This window comes from Drosophila grimshawi, unplaced genomic scaffold (genome assembly GCF_018153295.1).
Source record: "Drosophila grimshawi isolate 15287-2541.00 unplaced genomic scaffold, ASM1815329v1 contig_44, whole genome shotgun sequence".
In the NCBI taxonomy this organism is placed as follows: domain Eukaryota; kingdom Metazoa; phylum Arthropoda; class Insecta; order Diptera; family Drosophilidae; genus Drosophila; species Drosophila grimshawi.
Genome location: NW_025063240.1, coordinates 1750651 through 1770504, shown reverse-complemented (window position 1 = coordinate 1770504; position 19854 = coordinate 1750651). Strand labels below are relative to the sequence as shown.

Genomic DNA, 19854 nt, shown 5'->3' with positions numbered 1-19854 from the left:
ACTGTTAATGGCAACGAAAGAGTTGATGGATGCGCTTTACGCCAAACGATGACACAATTATCGATAGCTAATAACAGCCTTGAAATGCCGAGATAATTTCCAATTATAGTTGAGATTTTAATAAAAATAGCTGTGGGTCATATTTGAATTAATGAATTCCTCTCGTATTCATTAATAGATGTATTCCGTAGATGTATTACTGAGTTACTGAGTGTGAGTCAGAAGAACAGCTCAATTTGACAAGTTCTATTTTCAGCAAACAAGATCAAATTGTGTCTAAATTTACATTTAAATGATAGCCAGTTATTGCCATCCCAATTATGTTGATCTGCTTAAGATTGCCATTAAGGCGTGAGCATCAATTAATTGACGCAAAACACTTAGCCAAAAATGAAGCAATTACAAAATGCCAAAACAACATCGTCGGGGCGTCCCACTCGAGAAGTGTTGAACAGCAATAATAAGCCATTTAGCCATTTAGCCAGTTGGCCCGGCCTACTCGCAGAGACGGGACAGTTTAAGTACACACATATATATATGTTTATAAACAAATATCAAAAATGCGATAAGCGAGCAACCTTGACATTGAGCGCTGACAGGTTGCGTAAAAGATGTGCAACAGTGTGGAAAGTAAAGCAAATATGTCAAGATTGCTCGACATGCGCATACCCTCTGTGAGATGCCAAGTGGTGTATTCAGTTTATAAATCTTGTAGAAATCTACAGAAATATTTTTATTTCTTAATTTAAATTTAAATATCACATTTTATTTTTAATTTATTTTCTACTTTTTGTATTTATGTATGCCTCAACATTTTTTACATTCACATTCTTTCAACAACATTTCGCGATTCCATTAAGAGTTTCCATTGCCGTTAAAAAGTGAGTGGCAAAATTACAGCTTGATTTCAATAAAAGAGCTGATTGGCTTATTTCTATTTGTCTTTGCAGAATGAATAATGAAACAATGAATTAAAGTATAATGCAGGCTATAACCATATTTATTTAAAGCAAGCCAATAAAAAAGGAGGCAATTTAAAAATTAAAAAGGATTTTATTTTTAATTTGCTATAAATTTAATAAATTATGGCAAATAAATTACATTAATTAAATTATAATTGTATTTTAAAATAAACCCCGACTTTTTCCTGAAGGTTGAATGTGCAGAATGTTGAACCTTGTTGTGAAATGTACAGGCAAACAACTTTACAAACAGTAGACAATGTCAGAAATGTTGATGATGGAATCAGCTATAATACACCCAACTGAGTAATATGTATAATATTATAATATACACAGGTGACCTATTACAACGGCATTGAAACCAGTATTCAACCCACAAATTTGCTTTAATTTTATTTGATTAGTGTCAGCAAAACGTGTTGTTAACTTGAAAACTTCTTCGTAGCTGGCCAAAAGTGCACACAAAATTATGCAAAGCTCAACAATAAACGTTAAAAAACAACGTTAGAAACGGTTAACCAAACAATGCCAAAACGGTCGAAATGAGTCATTTTGATCATTGATTTGACTTGAACAAGTTTTTTATTTTTATTCTGGTCCTAAACGCTAAAGCGACAAGATGAGCTCAGACTGAATAGCGTCCGATGTTGTCAGTGGACATAACAAACCAGCTGAACGGTAATAATTGAGAATGCTTGACTAGAAGATACCCTGTAACCTAATCTTAGACGTTAGATGTATATATATGTATATATATATATATATATATATGATATCAGATTGGATAGATATATCAAATTTTGTTTTTATGCTGTGGAAAGTCGATTTATATCGATTTACGTGAAAAGTTGAAAGCTATCGGTGTAATCATAGCTGAGCGGAACCAAGTTATGATTGACTGCCTTTCAGAAGTCGTACACTTCCTAGATATATAAATATTTATATGGCATACCAGATTAGATTAAATTTACCGTTCTTTATGCTATCAGAAATCGATTTATATCGATATGCGAAAAGCATTAATCTATGAGTATATTCCAAATTTATATCAAAATTCTCCATCTCTCTTAAAATCTCTACAGAGGGACCAAAAGGTGGATGCTGATCAGGAATATATACATGACTTATAGGGTGACATCCTATTGCTTAACTTCATTATCCCCTTTTGTACCCATTTTCAATGGGTTCAGGTTATAAAAATATATTCATAGATGAAATTGCAAACCCGTAGATCTGAAAAGTAAATAATAATAAACAGAGAAGCGTTCGAAGCTTTCGTTTGACTTGTGAATTATTTGTGCGTATTTATTGTTAAATGTTGTATGCATGCGTGTGTGTGTGTACGGCTGTGTGTGTGTGCGTGTGTTGTATGTTATGCTTCACCTTTATTTCTCTTTCATGTCCGCCTGTCTCTCCTCTCCTATCGCATCTTGTGTTTCTGCGGCAAGCGTGTCTTCTAGTTGAAAATGCAGCTGTGATTTTTCCCCACTTTCACATTCACAATAAAAATATAGTGATAAGCAGCAAATTGATGCGAATTCAGCATTTAATTATGTATTTTGTTGTTGTTTATTGTTTTGATTTGTTGTTGATTATTTTGTTAATCCTTGTTTGCTTGCTTTAAAATGCTCGCGAAGTTTTCAATTTTTATTTATTGTTTTGCTTTGTTTTTGTTTTTTAAATAACATTTTAACATTATTTTAAATGTAGAAAATATCTAAAAATATGAATTGCGATATTTGAAAATTTGTTTTCTTAATTTAATCTACAAATATGCAGTTTAATTAATTCGCTTCATTCGACTGAATTATCAATTTAAACTTATCAAGCGATCAAAAGTGCATATTAAATTTCACTTTGATTTCCAGCACAGGTACTTGCAACATTCAACTCTCTATGCTGGAAAATGCATTTTCCATGCGACTTTTTACACACAAACACACAAACACTAAACGCTCGAGTCATAAGTCAAGACTTTCAATTAAGCGGCTTAAACTCGACAAAATCAACGACAAATTGTGAAAAGATGCTTAGGAAAGTATCTGTGTATCTGCGCAACTGTGCAGTTATGCATCCATGGCTATATATCTATGTGAGCATAGTAAAAGTGTAAAAATTACAAACAAAAAAAACCCAAAAACAACTTGCGCTTTCACAAAAAAAAAAATTGCAGTTTGCAAATCGATGATTTTAGCCAGATGAAAATCGAACGACAAGTCGAGATGAATCTTTAGCATTCTCCGACTGTGTTTTTTTGGCTGGGAACGCAGTTCCGGGTTGAATGACAGAGGTGATCTGTGTATTGGATTTGGATATTGCCGATCGATTTAAAATAAATTAAAATACACGCACAGCTGCCCAAATACAATGGAAATGCTCGCTGCAAATGTATGTATGTGTGTGTCTGTGTGTGTGAAAGTACGCAATACGAGCAACAACAAAAACAACAACTACAAAAATCAAAGACTATTTCGAAATGGAAAATTGTCAACGCGCATTGAACTTGACGACAAAAGAAAGGCAAAAGAGAGGGCGCAAGAGAGAGAGAGAGAGAGCGAGAGATAGAGAGGGAGACGGAACTGGCTGGCATGCCTCAATTTACAGTTAAGATGCAAAACTCGAATAAGACTTTCGGGCAGCGGAATGCGAACTGCGAAATGCACTTGCAGCGCCAACTTTATCAACAAGCGAAAAGGCAAAAAAAAAAAGTGAAGGGGCCTTTGCAGCAGCCGAGATCCAAGATGTCCGTATGTGTGTCCGCATGTGTGTGTGTGTGTGTCTGGCTAAAATACATTGTAGTCTATTACAGAGGGAGAGAGACGACGTCGACTAGCCGGCGCATAGCGGTACTTTGAGTGGGCATGACGAGGAGCTAATGACTCGGCGCCTCTGTCGGCAGACAGTCAGACACACGACGACGACGATGGCTGCGAGTCGCAGGAAGTCGGCAATTTTTGGTTAACCAAACGAATGCCAATTGGATTGCGGCTGCTGCGGTTTTTTTTTTTTTTTTTTGAGGCTAATATGGAGGGCTGCTGGCATGTGAACTATTAGCGATAGTTTTTGTTACTATTTTAAATGAGCGATTAGCGATAGTTTTTTGTGTCTATTTTAAATTGAGGTATTCCTGCATAACATTATTCAATTAAATTGCACTATGCTTTCTTTTTTGTTTTATTTTGTATTTGTTTTTCTTTCAATTTTAATTTGTATTTTTTTTTTAAATATAATTTTTTTCTTAATTTTATTTTTGTATATTTTTAAATTTATGCTTTCTTTATTTTATTCGTATTGCAGTTCGTCTGATCTCACTGATTTTATAATGCTCAGCTTAGGCAAACATGATTTTCATTCTCGGCAGCATAATTGCGTTTTTCTTACATTTGCTTAATCACTCAATTATTTATATGTATTTTGTTTGGCTGTAGTTTTGCTCGTTTCATTCAATCATTTAATGCGGATAATTAGCAGCAAAAAAGTACGCAGCAAATGTTACGCGTAGAAGAAACTCTTCGAAGACGGCGCGAACGGAACAAATTAATAACGCGCGCGTTGCGAACGCGCTACGTACCAAACTCAGACTGTGAACGGCCAGAAGCAACCAAAGCAGACGGCCAAGCGAGCGCGCCGCCAGCAAACACAAATAGCAAAAACAAAAAAAAACCAGACTCAGTGCAAAAGCAGCGCAGCGCCTGCTTAAGCGGCTTAGAAAAAAGCAGTCCAAAGAGAGAGAGAGAGAGAGAGCGAGAGCGAGCGCAGAGAGCAGTTGCAAACGGAGAGTAAAAGAGTTAAGACGAAGCGATAGCTGCAGCAGCTCCACCGCTCGCTCAGCTGTTGCAAAGTTTGCAGATGACCAATTGTTGTGGTCCACATACAGGGTGTCTTACTTGTATCAAAAAAGGCTTCCGATCATTAATCCTAATTTATAATTCTTGATTTCTGTAAAGCTTAAATTTAAGCCTCAAATATACAATCTTATAACATAATTGTAAATAAATAAATGAATTATAAATATTCCGTTGTTGATCTTAAAAGAATAAAGTACTTATAAAAATATATAAATTATAAAGTTTACTAATAAACCAACTGATCTTTCATTCCATTCCTTTTTTCTTCATTGCATTTTAATTTCCGATTTAAAATTTATTTCTTGAATTTTGTGCCGGATTTCCTGGAAAGAATAAATTAAAGCGTATTGCTTGAATTTTAAAACAAATGAATGGTTAATACACATGAATTTTTAATACATACTAATGCATATGCATTTACTCACTTTGAGAAATATTGTAAAACCGATTTACAAGTTAGATTATGTTTAACAGTCGCCGACCAAGGTCGACACACTTAGGCCATTTTTGGCTCTTGGTGACACTGTGTGGATCCAGAAAGCTGTATTTACGAATTTCGCAATTCTGGCTAGTCCCATATTCGCCAACTGTGTTGATAAGAAATAATTTCCTAAGTAAGGCGTGTGATTCTAACTCCTCTTCGTCTCTTATGCAGAAATCATTGTTGGGTGCTTTGAGCCTATTGGCATGAAACCCGATCCTTTTATTATTTACATTTCAACTTTAATCGACTTACATCACATCCTTTGGCAGAGAGACCGAAATGATAACGGAAGAGAGGAACGACTTCTTGTATGCTTGAAACAGGAGCATGCGAGCAACCAAAATGGGCGCCTTTTACTGTTAGTTTTCAAGAATCTGTGCTGCAAAAGAGTTGAAATGGCCTGTTAGAGAAGAAATATCCCCAGGCAATTACTCAGTAGATTCTACACTTTCCTTTGTGTTTCACTTTGTCTGTGCTGTTAAGCCTGTTCCTATTTTTGAACAAAGATCAAGAAAGTACGGTAAACTTGTTCGCAGACAAATGTTGCGTTCTCTTTGAATATTGCCGCTAGACAAACTTGGCGGTGACTTTATACGATATATCGATAAAAGGAGAGTAAAACGAATCGATGTAAGCTATTACTTTTCAGTTCATGTATCGAATATGATTTATGCTTACACTGAGTAGGTAACACATTATTTTTATATATTCTCCAAACAGGACAAACGATATTTTTGCTTGAACATAGCGCCAACATTATCGGCTCAGAACCGATATTCTTGCAGCTATAATATCGGCACAGCTGATTACCTTTCAGCTGATTTCATTTATTTGCTATTCATACTTTTGTTTTGGCCCTCCGACGAAATGGCCGATCAAAATTGCTTGTTCTGTGATATTGTTAGTGGCAAAACGAAGACAGTCCTGGAGGTAGACACGAATGAATTCACAATATTCAAAGACATACGACCTGCTGCAGAACATCATTATCTAATTGTGACAAAGCAACATTACGACAGTCTAAAGGTTCTCAACGAATCGCACGAGAAAATGAGTTCGTAGATTACAAATATCAATCTGTATTATTTTCTAACTTATGTATTTCACAGTCCTAGCCATGGAGGAGGGTCTGAAGAGCTTCTTTGTATCGAAAGGGATTAGCACAACGGATGCCCTCTATGGTTTCCACTTTCCGCCCTTCATCTCTGTGAAGCATTTGCACATGCACGGAATTGCGCCCCGCTCCGAGATGAATATCATCTCTCGGATGGTTTTCAGACCGGCAACAGCTTGGTTTAAGACTGTATGTACTCCATTCCCTGATTTATTGTTTGCCTATTCCCTTGCAGAGAATATTTGAAATGGAAACAGGCAACTCCGTTTCCTATAGTACAGTCCAACTTCCCTATAAGACTAGAAAATCGCTTTATTTGTTAGTAAATGCTAAGTGGCTGCGAAGCTGTGCAAATCGTGTGGCTGTCTACTTGTAAAGCAGACAAAATACATTCTTAGATGCGCATTCCTTATATTATTTTGTCTGCCAAAAAGAAGGAGTTCCCACGTAAGGTTTTATTTTTCTTGTATTGTTGAGCTACTTTCCATTTACAAAATGTTCTTCCATTACATTTTTTTTCAATTTCTACTACTATTAGGTTTACTGTAAAAAAAATAGAAAACTTATTGAAAAGTAGCCTAAGAAAGTCTATAGATAAAAATCTTCAGGAGTAGAATATGCACAAATGCAGAACTAGAACATGATTGTAGTACAAGAAAACTGCGCTATAGTGATCTGCAATATAATAAATTTCTCCCTGCAAATATTTAATTTCAAGTACAAAGTAAATATATATAAAGTAAACCGATTTTCACTTTTGGGAAGATCGACTATATTTTTTTAGTTAACAATAATGCCAATAACAGACAACTAAGTCATATATATACAGGAATATATTCATATATCTAATTATATACTTATATCGTTCTCCTATCCTATAATTATATGCTTATATATTATGTGTATTGTTTGCATATCCTAACTTTTTTGTAAGGACATTTCAATTTCAATGCACGAAAATAATAATTGCTTTCCTTTCTTCTCCCCCTTATAGACCAGTGAGGCTATTGCTTACTTGAAAAAGAAGCTGAATTAGGTGTGGAACGATCTATGCAATATAAATAAGAGTGCCTAAAGAGTCGCCAAATGAGGGTTCTGCCAAATGATAAACGATTTTAACAATGACGCAAATCAAAATAAATAAATCATTTCTATTTGAGTATTTTATTTTCGGTTTAATGTGATAAGCTGCGTAAATCTTTATAATTCCAAAATTTAACTGACCATCCCTATTTCAAATTAGTAATATTATTACCTAAACTGACAATTCGTGTGTATGCTATTTAAATTACGATTTTACAAATCGCACAAATATATCAGTCAACCGAATTAATAACATTTCTTTTGGGTCGGAAAATAATTCATGCACTCCTGCATCACAAGAAGCGTCAATAAATAGTTTAATCCTTTTGAATAGGAATTCCCGCAGCATCTGGTTCTAATAATGATATAATTATAAATCATCCACACTTTATTATTTTTAATATTAATAGCGATAATAATAATTATTTAAGCTTTCCCATTTCATTATTTTATTTTATATTTTATGTGATAAGCTGCGTAAACTATCACAATTCCAATAAATTAAAAGATAATCACAATTAAATATTAACTATAATAATTATTTAAGCTACTAGTTTAAGATTTTACAAATCGTTAAATATGTTAATGACTTTTCATCTCTTTTGGTTGATAGTCAATTAATCTCTCTCAGCCTTTATTAAACATGTCCTCAAATATCTAGTTTTTAATAGGGATTTCCGCTGCATCTGGTTCTAATAATGACACAATGAAAATCAATAATTATTCGTCTATATCTTATTGTATTAATTTTTTAAATCCAAAAAATTAAAGGACCAACCCAATTAAATCTTTATAGTAATAATTACTATTTAATTTCCGATTTTACAAATCGTATAAATAAATCAGTCAAAAATCTTAATAAATATTCGTCTTTGTTTTATGGTTCTAATAATATTACAAACGCAAATCAATAATGTTTTCTATTTGATTATTTTATTATATAGATCCAAAAAATTAAAGAGACCACCCCTATTAAAAATTAATAATAATAATTACTATTTAATTTACGATTTTACAAATCATATAAATAAATCAGTCAAACTTATTAATAACTATTCGTCTTTTTTTGCTTGTTTGTCAATCAATCAAAATCAAAATCTCAGCCTTTTTGTAAAAATATCCTTAAATAGTTTCTCTTCCTCCCGCTGCAGCATCTGCTGTGTGGCTGTGCATGTGCCGCTTGAGGTACGAGCTCCTCGAGAAGGACATGCCACAGATGACGCATTTAAATGGCCGATCGCCGTCATGGGAACGAATGTGCCGCTGCAGAGCTCCCGGCTGGGCATATGCCGCATGGCAAAGATTACATTTGTGCGGACGTTCCCCGGTGTGGATGCGCTTGTGGACCGTCAGATTGCCAGCACTGGCGAAGGATCGGGGGCACTCGTGGCACTTGAAGGGCCTCTCGCCGGTGTGGGTGCGAATGTGTTCGTTGAGGCGACCTCGCTGAGTGAAGGCCTTGACGCAATGGGGGCATTTGTAGGGACGTTCGCCTGTGTGAGCCCGCAGATGATCCGCCAGATTGCCGGGATTGAGGAATGCCTTCGAGCACTGGGGACATTTGTGTTCTCGTTTCCTGGCATGAAATCGCTCATGGATGCCGAGTTTTTTGAGGCTAATGAATTCCTTACCGCAGATGGAGCAGAAATGCGGCTTGGAATTGGAATTCCTTTCCAATTCGCTGTTCGTTTCGAATTGAACGTCGCACTCGATGAAACTGTTATATTTGACCAACTGCTGGAAGGCTGGAAGCGAGTCGTGATGATTCCATGACGATTGCGATGTATTCGATTGTGTTTCCAGCTTTGCTTGGAAGTCCTCTTCCTGTGGACGTTCCTCTTCTTCCTCTTTGGTCACATTCTTTGCCAGTGCGGCCAGCTGCCAATCGGCTGTTTCGAGCATTTCCTTGGCGCATAGCTGCTGCCAAAAATACAAATGGCTCTGCTCGCATTTCTGCTTGAAGCGAAAACAGTTTTCCACATCGCCAACGCACGCCGAGCACATTTGCTGAGGCAGCGGATCGTTGCGATTGACTTCACAGCTTGTACACTCGCTGATCATCTCCGCCAAACTGGGGCAGCCGTTCTGCTGGTGTTGAGTGGTGAAGATGTCCACCAAATTCGCTGTGGCGTCTCGGCAAACGCGACAAATCTTCTCCATGCCTTGATTTCAGTTCTTTGCGGTTTGTAAACAAATGAATTATTCAAAGGCTGTATTTATTTTGGTAGTGCAGTACTTTTTGGCATTTTTCACTATACTTGCGCAGGCCACATTGCCAAAAGAGTTGTCTTAAAAAATACCAAAAACGCATACACAAAAAAATACAAAAGTAAAAATAGATTAAGTTCAATTCATAATCATTTCATATCAATTCCAAAATAAAAAATAAGAATTACTATAAGATTTCTGGGGTATTTATATGCACTACGTTGATGAAAACGAGTCTTCAGGTTATTTAATAGTAAGTGCTTAATAGTATATATTTTTCTTATTTTATTTAATTTGTATTTTTGTTAATTAGTTATTTATCGTTATTTTATTATGTATTGCTAGTTTCGATAGTTATTTATCGATACAGAAAGATATCGTATAAGGGAATGCAAAAAAAAACAGGAGCATCGAAGTATCGATATAATATCAACAATTCCCGAGTCGACTTCAGCTGTGTGCGCTGCCTCTGCTCGCTCTGCTCGTCGTATTCGTATTCGTATGTTTGTGTCTGTGCCTGAATTTGACTGTGTGTGTGAATGTGTGTGTTGCGCGTGTGTGCGTGTGTGGTGTGCAAAATCAGTGTCTTTGAAAAAGAAAGAAGAAAAAACACCGAAAACAGAAAATTCATCGAAGGCGCTCCAACAACAAAGTTCCTATATAAATTTATAATATTTTTATTTGTTGCTACACAATACGTGCTCGTGTTAAGCGTTAAAGTGGCCAAAATTCGGCGAAAACAGCAGCGCAAGTGTGATAAAAACAGTGTGCCACAGCCTCAGTCTGCAAAACGAACGAAAACAAAAGAGAACAGTGTTGATAGCACCACAAGCATCCTAAGCACTGGTAGCGGCAGCGCCAGCAGCAGCAGCAGCACCACTACCGCCGCCGCCAGCAGCACAGCCAACAACAACAAACGGTGCCGGGCAGCGGCTGACTTTGTGCCTGGAAGCCGTATTCTACTTCCAACAACCAGAGCAGCAGCAGCAGCGGCGTCAGCAGCAGCAGCAGCGTCAGCAGCGACAACAACAACAAAAGCAGCTGCCGGCGAAACTGTTGGCAGTGTTGGGCTGGGCGTCGGCGGCGGCGGTGGCAGCGGGGGACAGCTAACAAAGGAGCCGCCGCTGAATGCCAAGCATCTATCCGTCTCTGTCTGTTTGCATACCGTGCACAAGCTCGCTGCTGACCTTCACGTCGACGCCAACGCCGACGCCAACTGCGACGCTGAGGTAATGTCAGAAACGGGCTGCCGACATTATCAGAGTTATGTGAAGGAGCACAGTTATGACACATTTCGGGTGATCGACGCCTACTTCGCTGCTTGCGTCAACAGAGATGCGCGCGAGAAAAAGGTGAGCAGCTAATAAATTTATCTATTATTATTATCAATATTATTATTATTATTAATTATATTATTATTACTATTACTATTATTATTACTATTACTATTATTATTACTATTATTATTATTGTTATTATTATTATTAGGCCATTCACTGCAACTGCTTCGAGTGTGGCAGCTATGGCATCCAGTTGTATGCCTGTCTGCACTGCATCTATTTTGGGTGTCGTGGGGCACACATCACCAGCCATCTGCGTAGCAAGAAGCACAACGTGGCCTTGGAGCTGTCCCATGGCACCCTTTACTGTTATGCTTGCCGGGACTTCATCTACGATAATCGGAGTCGGGATTATGCGCTAATCAATCGCAAACTGGAGGCCAAGGATCTGCAGAAGAGTCTCGGCTGGCAACCTTGGATTCCCACGCCCAAGGAGACCAACCTACTCCTGGCCAATGCCCGAAGGCGTCTCGTGCGACCCAATGTGACAATCGGACTGCGGGGTCTGCTCAATCTGGGTGCCACGTGCTTCATGAACTGCATTGTCCAGGTGAGCAAAGAGAAAGTAGCAAAGGGCAGTTTTTGGGGAAGATTTCATATCCAATTGTGGATCTGATATTGTTTAAATTATTTTTAATTAGTCGTCTTATGTTTCTATAAACGCTTTGTTTCCAGCGATTACACTAGACAACAAAAACCCATTTTTTATTACACTGGGCAACAAAACACATTTTCTACTTATTATTTAATTATTAAATTCAAGATTGTGTTAAATATCCTTTATTTTATATTTAATGCTTTTTTGTATTTAATATTCCAAACAAAAATTCAACAAACAGTCGACTTCTTTTTTAGGCACTCTTCTATTTTGTTAAACAAAAGATTCCATCGACTAGACAACAAAAAAACTTCTTTTTACACTAGGAAACAGAGTAAATTTACTAATACTATTTGATTGTAGATTCTGCAAGTTATATTTCGGTAAATATATAAAAAAAATATTATTTTAATGGTAATCCATAAATTTGACAGGGTAATTGATATTCTACTAAATTTATTTATTTATTTTATTAAATGTAGTATATATATAGTTATCGCACAAATTAGAACGATATAAATATAATATATAAAATTATGTTTACAAACAAAAAAGACATTTACAGATATAACTTAGAATCGCAAAAATAACGATTTTTCACTTATTATTGCATGTTTTACGTTGTAAAGGTTTGTTCATCAAAGGCAATTAAATATGTCAGATATTATTTTTACAAATGCTAGCAAATCGACAGTAAACATAAAAGATATTTTCATAATTACTAAATCAACAAGCTATAAATATTTTATAAGATATATTTAATTAGGCAAAACTTTCATTGAACCAGTAAGAAAATTGTTTGCCTAAGTTTTGGGAGCATAAACAAATAATAATAATAAGAAAACTTACAAAAATATTGCTTTAAAAAAATTCAATTTAAATAGGCAAAAATGTTTTGGTATTGTAAAGTAATGTTTTAGATTTTATTATTTCATTGTTTATTTATTTCTGTTCTGGGAATAAATCTTGGCTTCTGGATTTTTTTTTTTCAATCTTTTATTTTCAATTTAATTTATATCAATCTGCTTTAACTTAACACTTAACGTTTAATTGGTCTGATTGACTTTTTCTGGGTTTCTCCCAATCCTTTTTTTTTATGTAGCAATGTTGAACCATTTTACAATAATATTTACCCCTTTTTATTTCATGTTAAAATATTTAATTATTTTTTCTAAATTTGTTTCAATGGCGTGGGAGCAGTGCAATAATAGTTTTGATAATCAACATTAAACAAATAAATACAAGTGAAATTCTGATTTAAATAATAGCAGATATAAATAAAATAGCAAGTGTATATTTAATTATTAGTTATAATAATAGACATAATTAAAGTCAAAATTAAAGAAATAAATAAAAATGCAATTATTAATTAAATTTATGCATTTTTCTAGGCGCTGGTGCACACTCCACTGCTGAGCGACTATTTCATGTCGGATCGTCACGACTGTGGCAGCAAGTTGACCCACAAGTGTCTCGTCTGCGAGGTGTCGCGTCTCTTCCAGGTGAGGACATGCGCAGTTGCCACGCGTGGCAGGCAGTCAACTTAATCGATGCTATTTTTTTCTCGCAGGAATTCTATTCGGGCTCACGTTCGCCATTGTCGCTGCACCGTTTGCTGCATTTAATATGGAATCATGCGAAGCATTTGGCCGGCTACGAGCAGCAGGATGCGCATGAGTTTTTCATTGCAACACTGGACGTGCTGCATCGCCATTGCGTCAAGGCCAAGACGGAGAGGGAGCACGAGAGCAAGAGCAACAGTGCCAGCAGTGGCACTGGCGGCGGCGGTACCAACTCCAGTTCGAGTTCATCGAGTGCGAATGCGAATGCATCGCATTGTTATGGCCAGTGCAACTGCATCATCGATCAAATCTTTACGGGCATGCTGCAGAGCGATGTGGTGTGCCAGGCGTGCAACGGCGTCTCGACCACATTCGATCCCTTCTGGGACATCTCACTCGATCTCGGCGAGACAACGACGCACGGCGGCGTCACGCCAAAAACCCTCATCGATTGCCTCGAGCGATACACTCGCGCCGAGCATCTTGGCTCGGCGGCCAAAATCAAATGCTCCACCTGCAAATCGTATCAGGAGTCGACCAAACAGTTCAGCCTTCGCACTCTGCCCAGCGTCGTCTCCTTCCACCTGAAGCGATTCGAGCACTCGGCCCTGATTGATCGAAAGATCTCCTCGTTCATTCAGTTTCCAGTCGAATTCGATATGACTCCGTTTATGTCGGAGAAGAAAAATGCTTACGGCGATTTTCGTTTCTCTTTATATGCGGTTGTCAATCATGTGGGAACGATTGACACGGGACATTATACGGCATTTGTGCGGCACCAGAAGGACACGTGGGTCAAATGCGATGATCATGTGATAACGATGGCGTCGCTCAACCAGGTTCTCGAAAGCGAGGGGTGAGCAATGAATAAGTGAATCACATTTGAATGAATTTTAATTTAACATCCTTTTTTATTTGCAGTTATTTATTATTCTATCATAAAAATATACTGGAATACGAGTGAGTTTTGAGGCACGGAGAGGCATAAATGTAGCATCCACTGAGACTGGCATCCTCCACCCACACACACACACACATACACACACCTAGAAATGCAGACAAGGCTTGCAACAAATCTTAAACTTAAACTTAATTAATGAAAACAAAAACCATATTTGTTCTAAGTATTTCCAGCACATAATGCTAAAAACTAAACGAATGCTAAAAAAAACAACAACAACAAAATGCTTATGTATGTAAATCAAGAAAAACCAAGATGCATGCCAACAAAAAATGTGAAGCATCAACAAAAAACCAAAAAAAAAAAAAAATCAATTTTGCTCTTACTCATGAGAAACTGAAGAAACAAACAAAATCGAAAAACTTACTGATAAAACCGACGTCGTCGTCGAAGAGCAGCTATTTTGTTTTGTTTACCTATAAAAAGCGGCGGCATGAATTCTTTTTATTATTATTTATCAATTTCGCACACACAGAAAATGAGACAGTCAAAAAAAATACAAAAAATTTATTTATACCACTTGGGCTCGTCCGGGAATTGAACCCGGGACCTCTCGCACCCGAAGCGAGAATCATACCCCTAGACCAACGAGCCGGTTGAAGGTGGATCGCCATATTGTATATTTCACATTGCTGACAATTGTATTTTGGGTGTATATTGGGTAGTGCATGCAACACGTGTCAGACAGAGATGTCCATAGTGTACTTGCGTGTTTGAGTCCTTGCTAAATTCATTGCTTGCCTGCGCATTTAGCAAAGACCCCAACCGATGTTGCCAAATTCTGTTATATTCAAATTTGCTATTGAGAGGAGTTTTATTTTAATATTTACTTTTTTAATTTAAATATACTTACGTGCCATATTTCTGTTAAAATAAAATTGGCTGAGACACCCTAATTCTACTCAATCAAATTACGTGTTTGTCGGTGAAAATTAACTTGTCATGAATCAGAATAGTTCAGAGAGTGACAGGGTTGCCACCCCTGCAAAAGGTATTTATAAGTCAGTTGGGATTAAAGCCAAGTAATATGAAGTCTCTGTTTTAACTAATTAAAAGGAAGAAGCTGTTGTAATTTTTGAGGTAGAAAATTTAAAGCTAACAATGGGAGTTAATAAATAAACTAAATTGGTGTTGTGGATTGTATCTATATGTGTACTTTACCTCAAACGGTTGACTTTAGCAGTTTGCCAATTTATTATCGTGTGCAAAGAAAATAAATTAGAAACAATTTGAAAAATAAAAATGGCTAATTTTAGTAACAATAATATTATTATCTACGAAACAAGAATATTAAATGAAATTTAAAAAAAATTATAAACTTCTTTTTCCTATTTAAGTAACGGAAAATAACACCATACTTGGGATAAGGGATAATAAATAAAAAACAAATATACCAAACAAACTGGTCACACTAAATTCAAATTCTACACTTACATATATATCTAAAAAACATAAGCTGGCAATCGTATTGTCTTCCAGCATGAATGGCCCCATTCGCCAGCACTGTCAGTTGGAAGCAAGACGAATCAAAGGCGATCGACTGGATTCGATACGAATAATTGCAAAATGAATTTCAACAAAGACAACAAATCAAAGAAGTATTTGCGGCAATTGGCCGTCAGTAAAAAGGTGAGCGATGCTCGCCAGGAAGGCTTGGAAAACTGCATCTGCAATCGCAAACGGGGCTTGATTTTCTGCGCTTCCTGCCAGAAATCGTTCATGGGCCGCACTGCTGAACGCTGCGCGGCGCATCCAGAAGTAAAACTATGGATGAAAAATATAATCTAAATTCATCAAAATTTTCTATGAATTTTTTTCAGGTTGCCTATTTGATGGATGCGCGCAATTGCGCTTTTTGTGGAGCCGCTGGCAAAGATTTGCGAATGACGGATCCTATATAAAATCAAAGATGATGTCGTTGACGATACATTCAATATTAATTGAAAAAATGATGCGTAAAATCAGTGAAAACACATAAAAATAAATACATAAGTGTGTATTAATTACACACATACACACACACACAACGAAGTACATAAGTGTGTATTAATTACACACACACACACAAAATAAATACAAAAACAAAAATCAACAATGTTGCTCTTACAAATAATAAACTGAAAAAAATAAACGAAAAACTTATTGATAAACACGAGGTCGACGTCGAATAGCAGATATTTTTGTATATGTATTTGTAGATTTTGCTGCGTCGGCATATTCCCCCTATTCTTTTAGCGTTGGAGACAGCCGCTTAGCACCGTTATTTCAAGAAGGGTTGCCAGCTTGGCTTCTTTTCAATAAGCTAAGAAAATTTAAAATGTTCGCTTGCTCTTTAATAATTACATAAAATAAACTACAAAACTAATGCCAAAGCAAATGTTCATTATGTTATTTATTATTAATATTAAAATCACAACATGTCAACCCGAGTGGCATAGTTGAACCATTTTCGTTTGAATTCGCTTGCAATTTGCTTATCTTCATAGGGTAATCGATATCACATAAAACAGGCTGTTTACGTTTCAAGAAATGTGTAAATACTGGCGATATGCCCACAAGCACAAATGCAAGTATGTGCACTGCGTGTGTTTGTGTGTGTGTGTGTAGTTGTCAAAATGAGACAAATCAGATGTTCTTGGCATTAAATGTCAATATGATTAACTGATATGCCCGCTTCCAGAGAACTTCATTAGTCGACAGAAAAAAGCGGCGCAGTCAAGGCACAAAAAAAGGAAATAATAATAAATAAAATGGGTAACTATAAACATAATAATAAAATATGAATAATATTTGTAAACATATGTTTGCCACTCGCTAGCCCCATCTAAATCTTTTTGCGCAGAGTCAAAAAAAGATGTCGATCCGAATAATAATGAAAATGATAGCTTGAAGAAGACTAGCAAACTTAAATTTGAGCTACCCGCGAACTATAAATACGAGGTGCAAGAATGCATCTGCTTTCGCCCCAAGGCAGCATTCGAATGCAGGCGTTGCAATCATTACATCTGTGGACGCATCTGTGAAGTCTGCCAACAGCATCCAATGGTGAGTGATTGAGTGATTTATTGGTATTAACTGATTAAATGCATTAATATTATATTAGGTTACCTTTCTGATGGACTTTCACTGTTGTCCTTGTTGCTCGGCGCCCACAACGGACATCAAATTATCCCAGTTGAGTCTGGAAGAAATTCACAAAATAGAAGATGGCATTTTGCCGGGCGATAACGATGATTTCAACTGATTTTGATAGTCAGCAGTGAATTATTTGCATATCAGATGTACTAGTCACATTGCATAAATCGCAATATTCTCTGGCAATAAGTTATCCGATTTGAGTCTGGAAGAGATTCACAAAATGTAAGATGTCATTTCGATAGTTAGCATTTAATAAATTACATATCGCATGTATTAGCCACACTTTTGTTACATAAACAACAATGTATATATATAATGCAGGTAATTACTTATCAAATGTTAATCACATTTTTGTATTGTTAAGTTTAGCACAAATAACAATGTTCAAACTGCCAACAATCTCTGTATAATACAGCTAACAGTCACTCCATCGACTGTGCAACATGGCTTAAATCAATAATAGACACACATGCACATCCCGCTGTCCTGGCATTTATGAAGTGCTCAATGTCGTCGCCAGCTTGCAACGAAGTTGCACGTAAGCTGGCAAAAAAAAAGACAAGGCGCCTAAGTATCAGCTTGGCACAGTGCACTCTGGGCTTCCACTGTGCGGCATGTGGCATATGTGACTGTTGGCAACCGTGACACGGCATCGAGGGAGTAAAGAAGTGTTTTTAGCGCTGCACCGATTTAAATTCCTCATCTTTTTTTTTGCAGTGCGAGAGTATCTGTTGCCCCCAATTTGTGCAACAGCTTTGGCTGCTGCCGCATTGAGTGCACATCAGTTGCAAGTGTCTGTCCCCCAACCCCCCGGCTAAAAGCTCAATAAGCTGCAATATCTGAGGAGCTGTGAATTTAGTTAGAAAGAGTTCTCGCTAATCTTATAGACGGCCATCACTGAAATGGGCAAACACACATAGTCCTTTCACTGATAACAATTCAATCACTTACAAGTTCAATTTGCCCCCCAATGCAACCCAAGTGAGTTCAACTCCGGCAATCTCTGCAAAGCATTTCTTCAAACAACTCAATCTCTGCTGGATATTTTGCATATATCTCTCGGGAGAACGCTTTAGATGGCAGCTGCTTGAATTTATTTTTGCCCAGGTTTCACTTGACTCAACACAGTTTGCACAGCTACCCAATGGAATCCCCTCCCTCCTCCCTTCGGCTTCCCCGTACGGCTGCAATTGATGCCTTGGAGTGCATGTTGCTTGGTCAACCTTTTATTTACTTCTGCTTACAACTAACTAAGTAAGTAATACACTCAGCAGAATAAAATCGCATTAAGTTTAGTAAATCGCTCTAAAAATTAAAAAGATGTTTCTAAGTAAATAAATAATTTAAAGCGGCTTGCCTTCAATTTTTTTTTGTTAAATATTTTCTATTATTATGAAAAAAAAATCTTTTAAAAAGTGGCAAAAAAAATCATAAATTTGTAGAGTAAATCCTTTCTAAAATTCAGAACAAAGTATGCCAGTTTTGTTTTCAAAGTAAATTATATAGATTTATAAGCTATGTAAAATGTTTATTTATTTGTGAAGTCAAAATGTTTATTTATTTTTTAGTAAAAATACTAATGTTTAATACTAATATAAGTGAAATAAGAGCTAATATAAGAATTTTTCAATGTATGCACATAGAAAACACAACTGAATAATAGGATGACTAACCATTGGCGATTTACTAAAATTATCCGCGATTTTTTATGATGAGTGAAGTGAGTACTTCTAGCATGTGTTAAGCATTGCCGATATTATGAATATGATTTTATTTTTCAGTTAAACGCAAGCAACTATTTTAAATAGTTAATAAAAGTGATATTTTGCTTGGGCAGCTTCTTATTTAGTTGTGCTTGTACTTACAAGAAAGTAGTTCGTAGTGCATAGTAAGTGCTTCTTGCATGTGTTTAGTGTTTGTCTACATTATTAAAATGATTTTATGTTGCAGTTGCATGCAAATGTTTTAAATATTTGATAAAAGTAATTCAGTTACAAAGCAAATTGTTTAGTCGTATGTTTTCTGTATAGCTGCATTTGTAATTTGTCCCCCATTTCCCATGCTCCCGTTGCCAACGCTTGTTGTCCTTGACAATAACCTCGGGGCACTTTCGAGCGAGTTGCACAATTTACTTTCATGCTGATTTTATTTCACAAGTTGCCTGGCAACCAAATGCAACTTCTCCCATCCCTTTTCAAGTTCTTTTTTTTGTTGAGTTTGTGGCTGGCCGACAACTTAACCAAGTATTAGCACCATTAAAGAGCCGTCCGTTTGCCAAGGCAAATGCTGTTGAGGATTTTCCAATTAGTGCGGCTATTTGGAGTCGCTCACCCAATGCTCTACCCCTTCTGCCCCTCCCCCTTGTCAACATTGGCCAGTGCATTGAGTTTGGCATAATCTTGGCAATTAGTTTGGCTCGAGTCGAGTAGAAGTCGCTGTTGTTCGCTTGATTGTCGCCTCTGCTGCTCTTGTAAATTATGCAATTGCTTAAAATATTCATGAAAAGTTCCATGGCCAGTTGCAACAGTTGCCCTGCTCGATGCAACCCCGTTGCCC

At 36.7% G+C, this 19854-nt stretch overlaps 5 protein-coding genes, 1 long non-coding RNA gene and 1 other non-coding gene across 10 annotated transcripts; 4 read left to right on the top strand and 3 right to left on the bottom strand.

Annotated features, from left to right (window-relative positions):
• Positions 1 to 5068: 5068 nt before the first annotated feature.
• Positions 5069 to 5787, bottom strand: LOC122322611. 2 transcript variants are annotated; one of them, XR_006246710.1, is made up of 3 exons: positions 5547 to 5787; positions 5236 to 5489; positions 5069 to 5133 (listed from the first exon to the last, which is right to left on the bottom strand). It is a non-coding gene; the product is annotated as an uncharacterized LOC122322611 (long non-coding RNA). The 2 variants fall into 2 exon arrangements; XR_006246711.1 differs by having other exon boundaries at positions 5124 to 5160.
• Positions 5788 to 6077: 290 nt separating this feature from the next.
• Positions 6078 to 7570, top strand: LOC6557705 (histidine triad nucleotide-binding protein 3). The gene is made up of 3 exons (XM_001985480.3): positions 6078 to 6348; positions 6404 to 6597; positions 7403 to 7570. The coding sequence occupies exons 1-3, from the start codon at positions 6162 to 6164 to the stop codon at positions 7442 to 7444; spliced, it is 423 nt and encodes a 140-aa protein (XP_001985516.2). The 5' UTR covers positions 6078 to 6161; the 3' UTR covers positions 7445 to 7570.
• Positions 7571 to 8531: 961 nt separating this feature from the next.
• On the bottom strand, positions 8532 to 9682 carry LOC6570346 (zinc finger protein 22). Its single transcript, XM_001996545.3, has one exon. The coding sequence runs from the start codon at positions 9649 to 9651 to the stop codon at positions 8614 to 8616; it is 1038 nt and encodes a 345-aa protein (XP_001996581.1). The 5' UTR covers positions 9652 to 9682; the 3' UTR covers positions 8532 to 8613.
• A 445-nt stretch (positions 9683 to 10127) lies between these two features.
• On the top strand, positions 10128 to 15359 carry LOC6570345 (ubiquitin carboxyl-terminal hydrolase nonstop). The gene is made up of 5 exons (XM_032742061.2): positions 10128 to 11051; positions 11188 to 11589; positions 13029 to 13139; positions 13208 to 14055; positions 14121 to 15359. Exons 1-5 carry the CDS (start codon positions 10239 to 10241, stop codon positions 14161 to 14163), a joined length of 2217 nt encoding a protein of 738 aa, XP_032597952.1. The 5' UTR covers positions 10128 to 10238; the 3' UTR covers positions 14164 to 15359.
• Positions 14683 to 14754, bottom strand: Trnap-cgg. Its single transcript has one exon. It is a non-coding gene; the product is annotated as a tRNA-Pro (tRNA).
• A 240-nt stretch (positions 15360 to 15599) lies between the features above and the next one.
• LOC6557990 (uncharacterized protein CG13380) lies at positions 15600 to 16291 on the top strand. Of its 2 annotated transcripts, none has more exons than XM_001985482.3 (2): positions 15600 to 15918; positions 15981 to 16291. In XM_001985482.3, the coding sequence occupies exons 1-2, from the start codon at positions 15727 to 15729 to the stop codon at positions 16059 to 16061; spliced, it is 273 nt and encodes a 90-aa protein (XP_001985518.2). In that variant the 5' UTR covers positions 15600 to 15726; the 3' UTR covers positions 16062 to 16291. The 2 variants fall into 2 exon arrangements, 1 of the variants encoding a protein (XP_001985518.2); XR_004365479.2 differs by having other exon boundaries at positions 15626 to 15789; positions 15981 to 16140.
• Positions 16292 to 16798: 507 nt separating this feature from the next.
• LOC6570340 (uncharacterized protein CG13380) lies at positions 16799 to 17571 on the top strand. Of its 2 annotated transcripts, none has more exons than XM_032742062.2 (3): positions 16799 to 16914; positions 16979 to 17205; positions 17264 to 17571. In XM_032742062.2, exons 1-3 carry the CDS (start codon positions 16911 to 16913, stop codon positions 17402 to 17404), a joined length of 372 nt encoding a protein of 123 aa, XP_032597953.1. In that variant the 5' UTR covers positions 16799 to 16910; the 3' UTR covers positions 17405 to 17571. The 2 variants fall into 2 exon arrangements, with proteins under 2 accessions (XP_032597953.1, XP_032597954.1); XM_032742063.2 differs by having other exon boundaries at positions 16800 to 16914; positions 17003 to 17205.
• Positions 17572 to 19854: the final 2283 nt, after the last annotated feature.

Bases quoted from the DNA above. Each gene is read 5' to 3' on its own strand.
- LOC6570340 (XM_032742062.2), top strand. The intron at 17,206-17,263 runs GTGAGTGATTGA...ATATTATATTAG, and splicing joins TCTGCCAACAGCATCCAATG to GTTACCTTTCTGATGGACTT.
- LOC6570345 (XM_032742061.2), top strand. From the start codon at position 10,239: ATGTGTGTGTTGCGCGTGTGTGCGTGTGTGGTGTGCAAAATCAGTGTC. The intron at 11,590-13,028 runs GTGAGCAAAGAG...GCATTTTTCTAG, and splicing joins TCATGAACTGCATTGTCCAG to GCGCTGGTGCACACTCCACT. The intron at 14,056-14,120 runs GTGAGCAATGAA...TTTTATTTGCAG, and splicing joins CAGGTTCTCGAAAGCGAGGG to TTATTTATTATTCTATCATA.
- LOC6557705 (XM_001985480.3), top strand. From the start codon at position 6,162: ATGGCCGATCAAAATTGCTTGTTCTGTGATATTGTTAGTGGCAAAACG. The intron at 6,349-6,403 runs GTTCGTAGATTA...TGTATTTCACAG, and splicing joins CGAATCGCACGAGAAAATGA to TCCTAGCCATGGAGGAGGGT. The intron at 6,598-7,402 runs GTATGTACTCCA...TCCCCCTTATAG, and splicing joins CAACAGCTTGGTTTAAGACT to ACCAGTGAGGCTATTGCTTA.
- LOC6557990 (XM_001985482.3), top strand. From the start codon at position 15,727: ATGAATTTCAACAAAGACAACAAATCAAAGAAGTATTTGCGGCAATTG. The intron at 15,919-15,980 runs GTAAAACTATGG...AATTTTTTTCAG, and splicing joins GCTGCGCGGCGCATCCAGAA to GTTGCCTATTTGATGGATGC.
- LOC6570346 (XM_001996545.3), bottom strand. From the start codon at position 9,651: ATGGAGAAGATTTGTCGCGTTTGCCGAGACGCCACAGCGAATTTGGTG.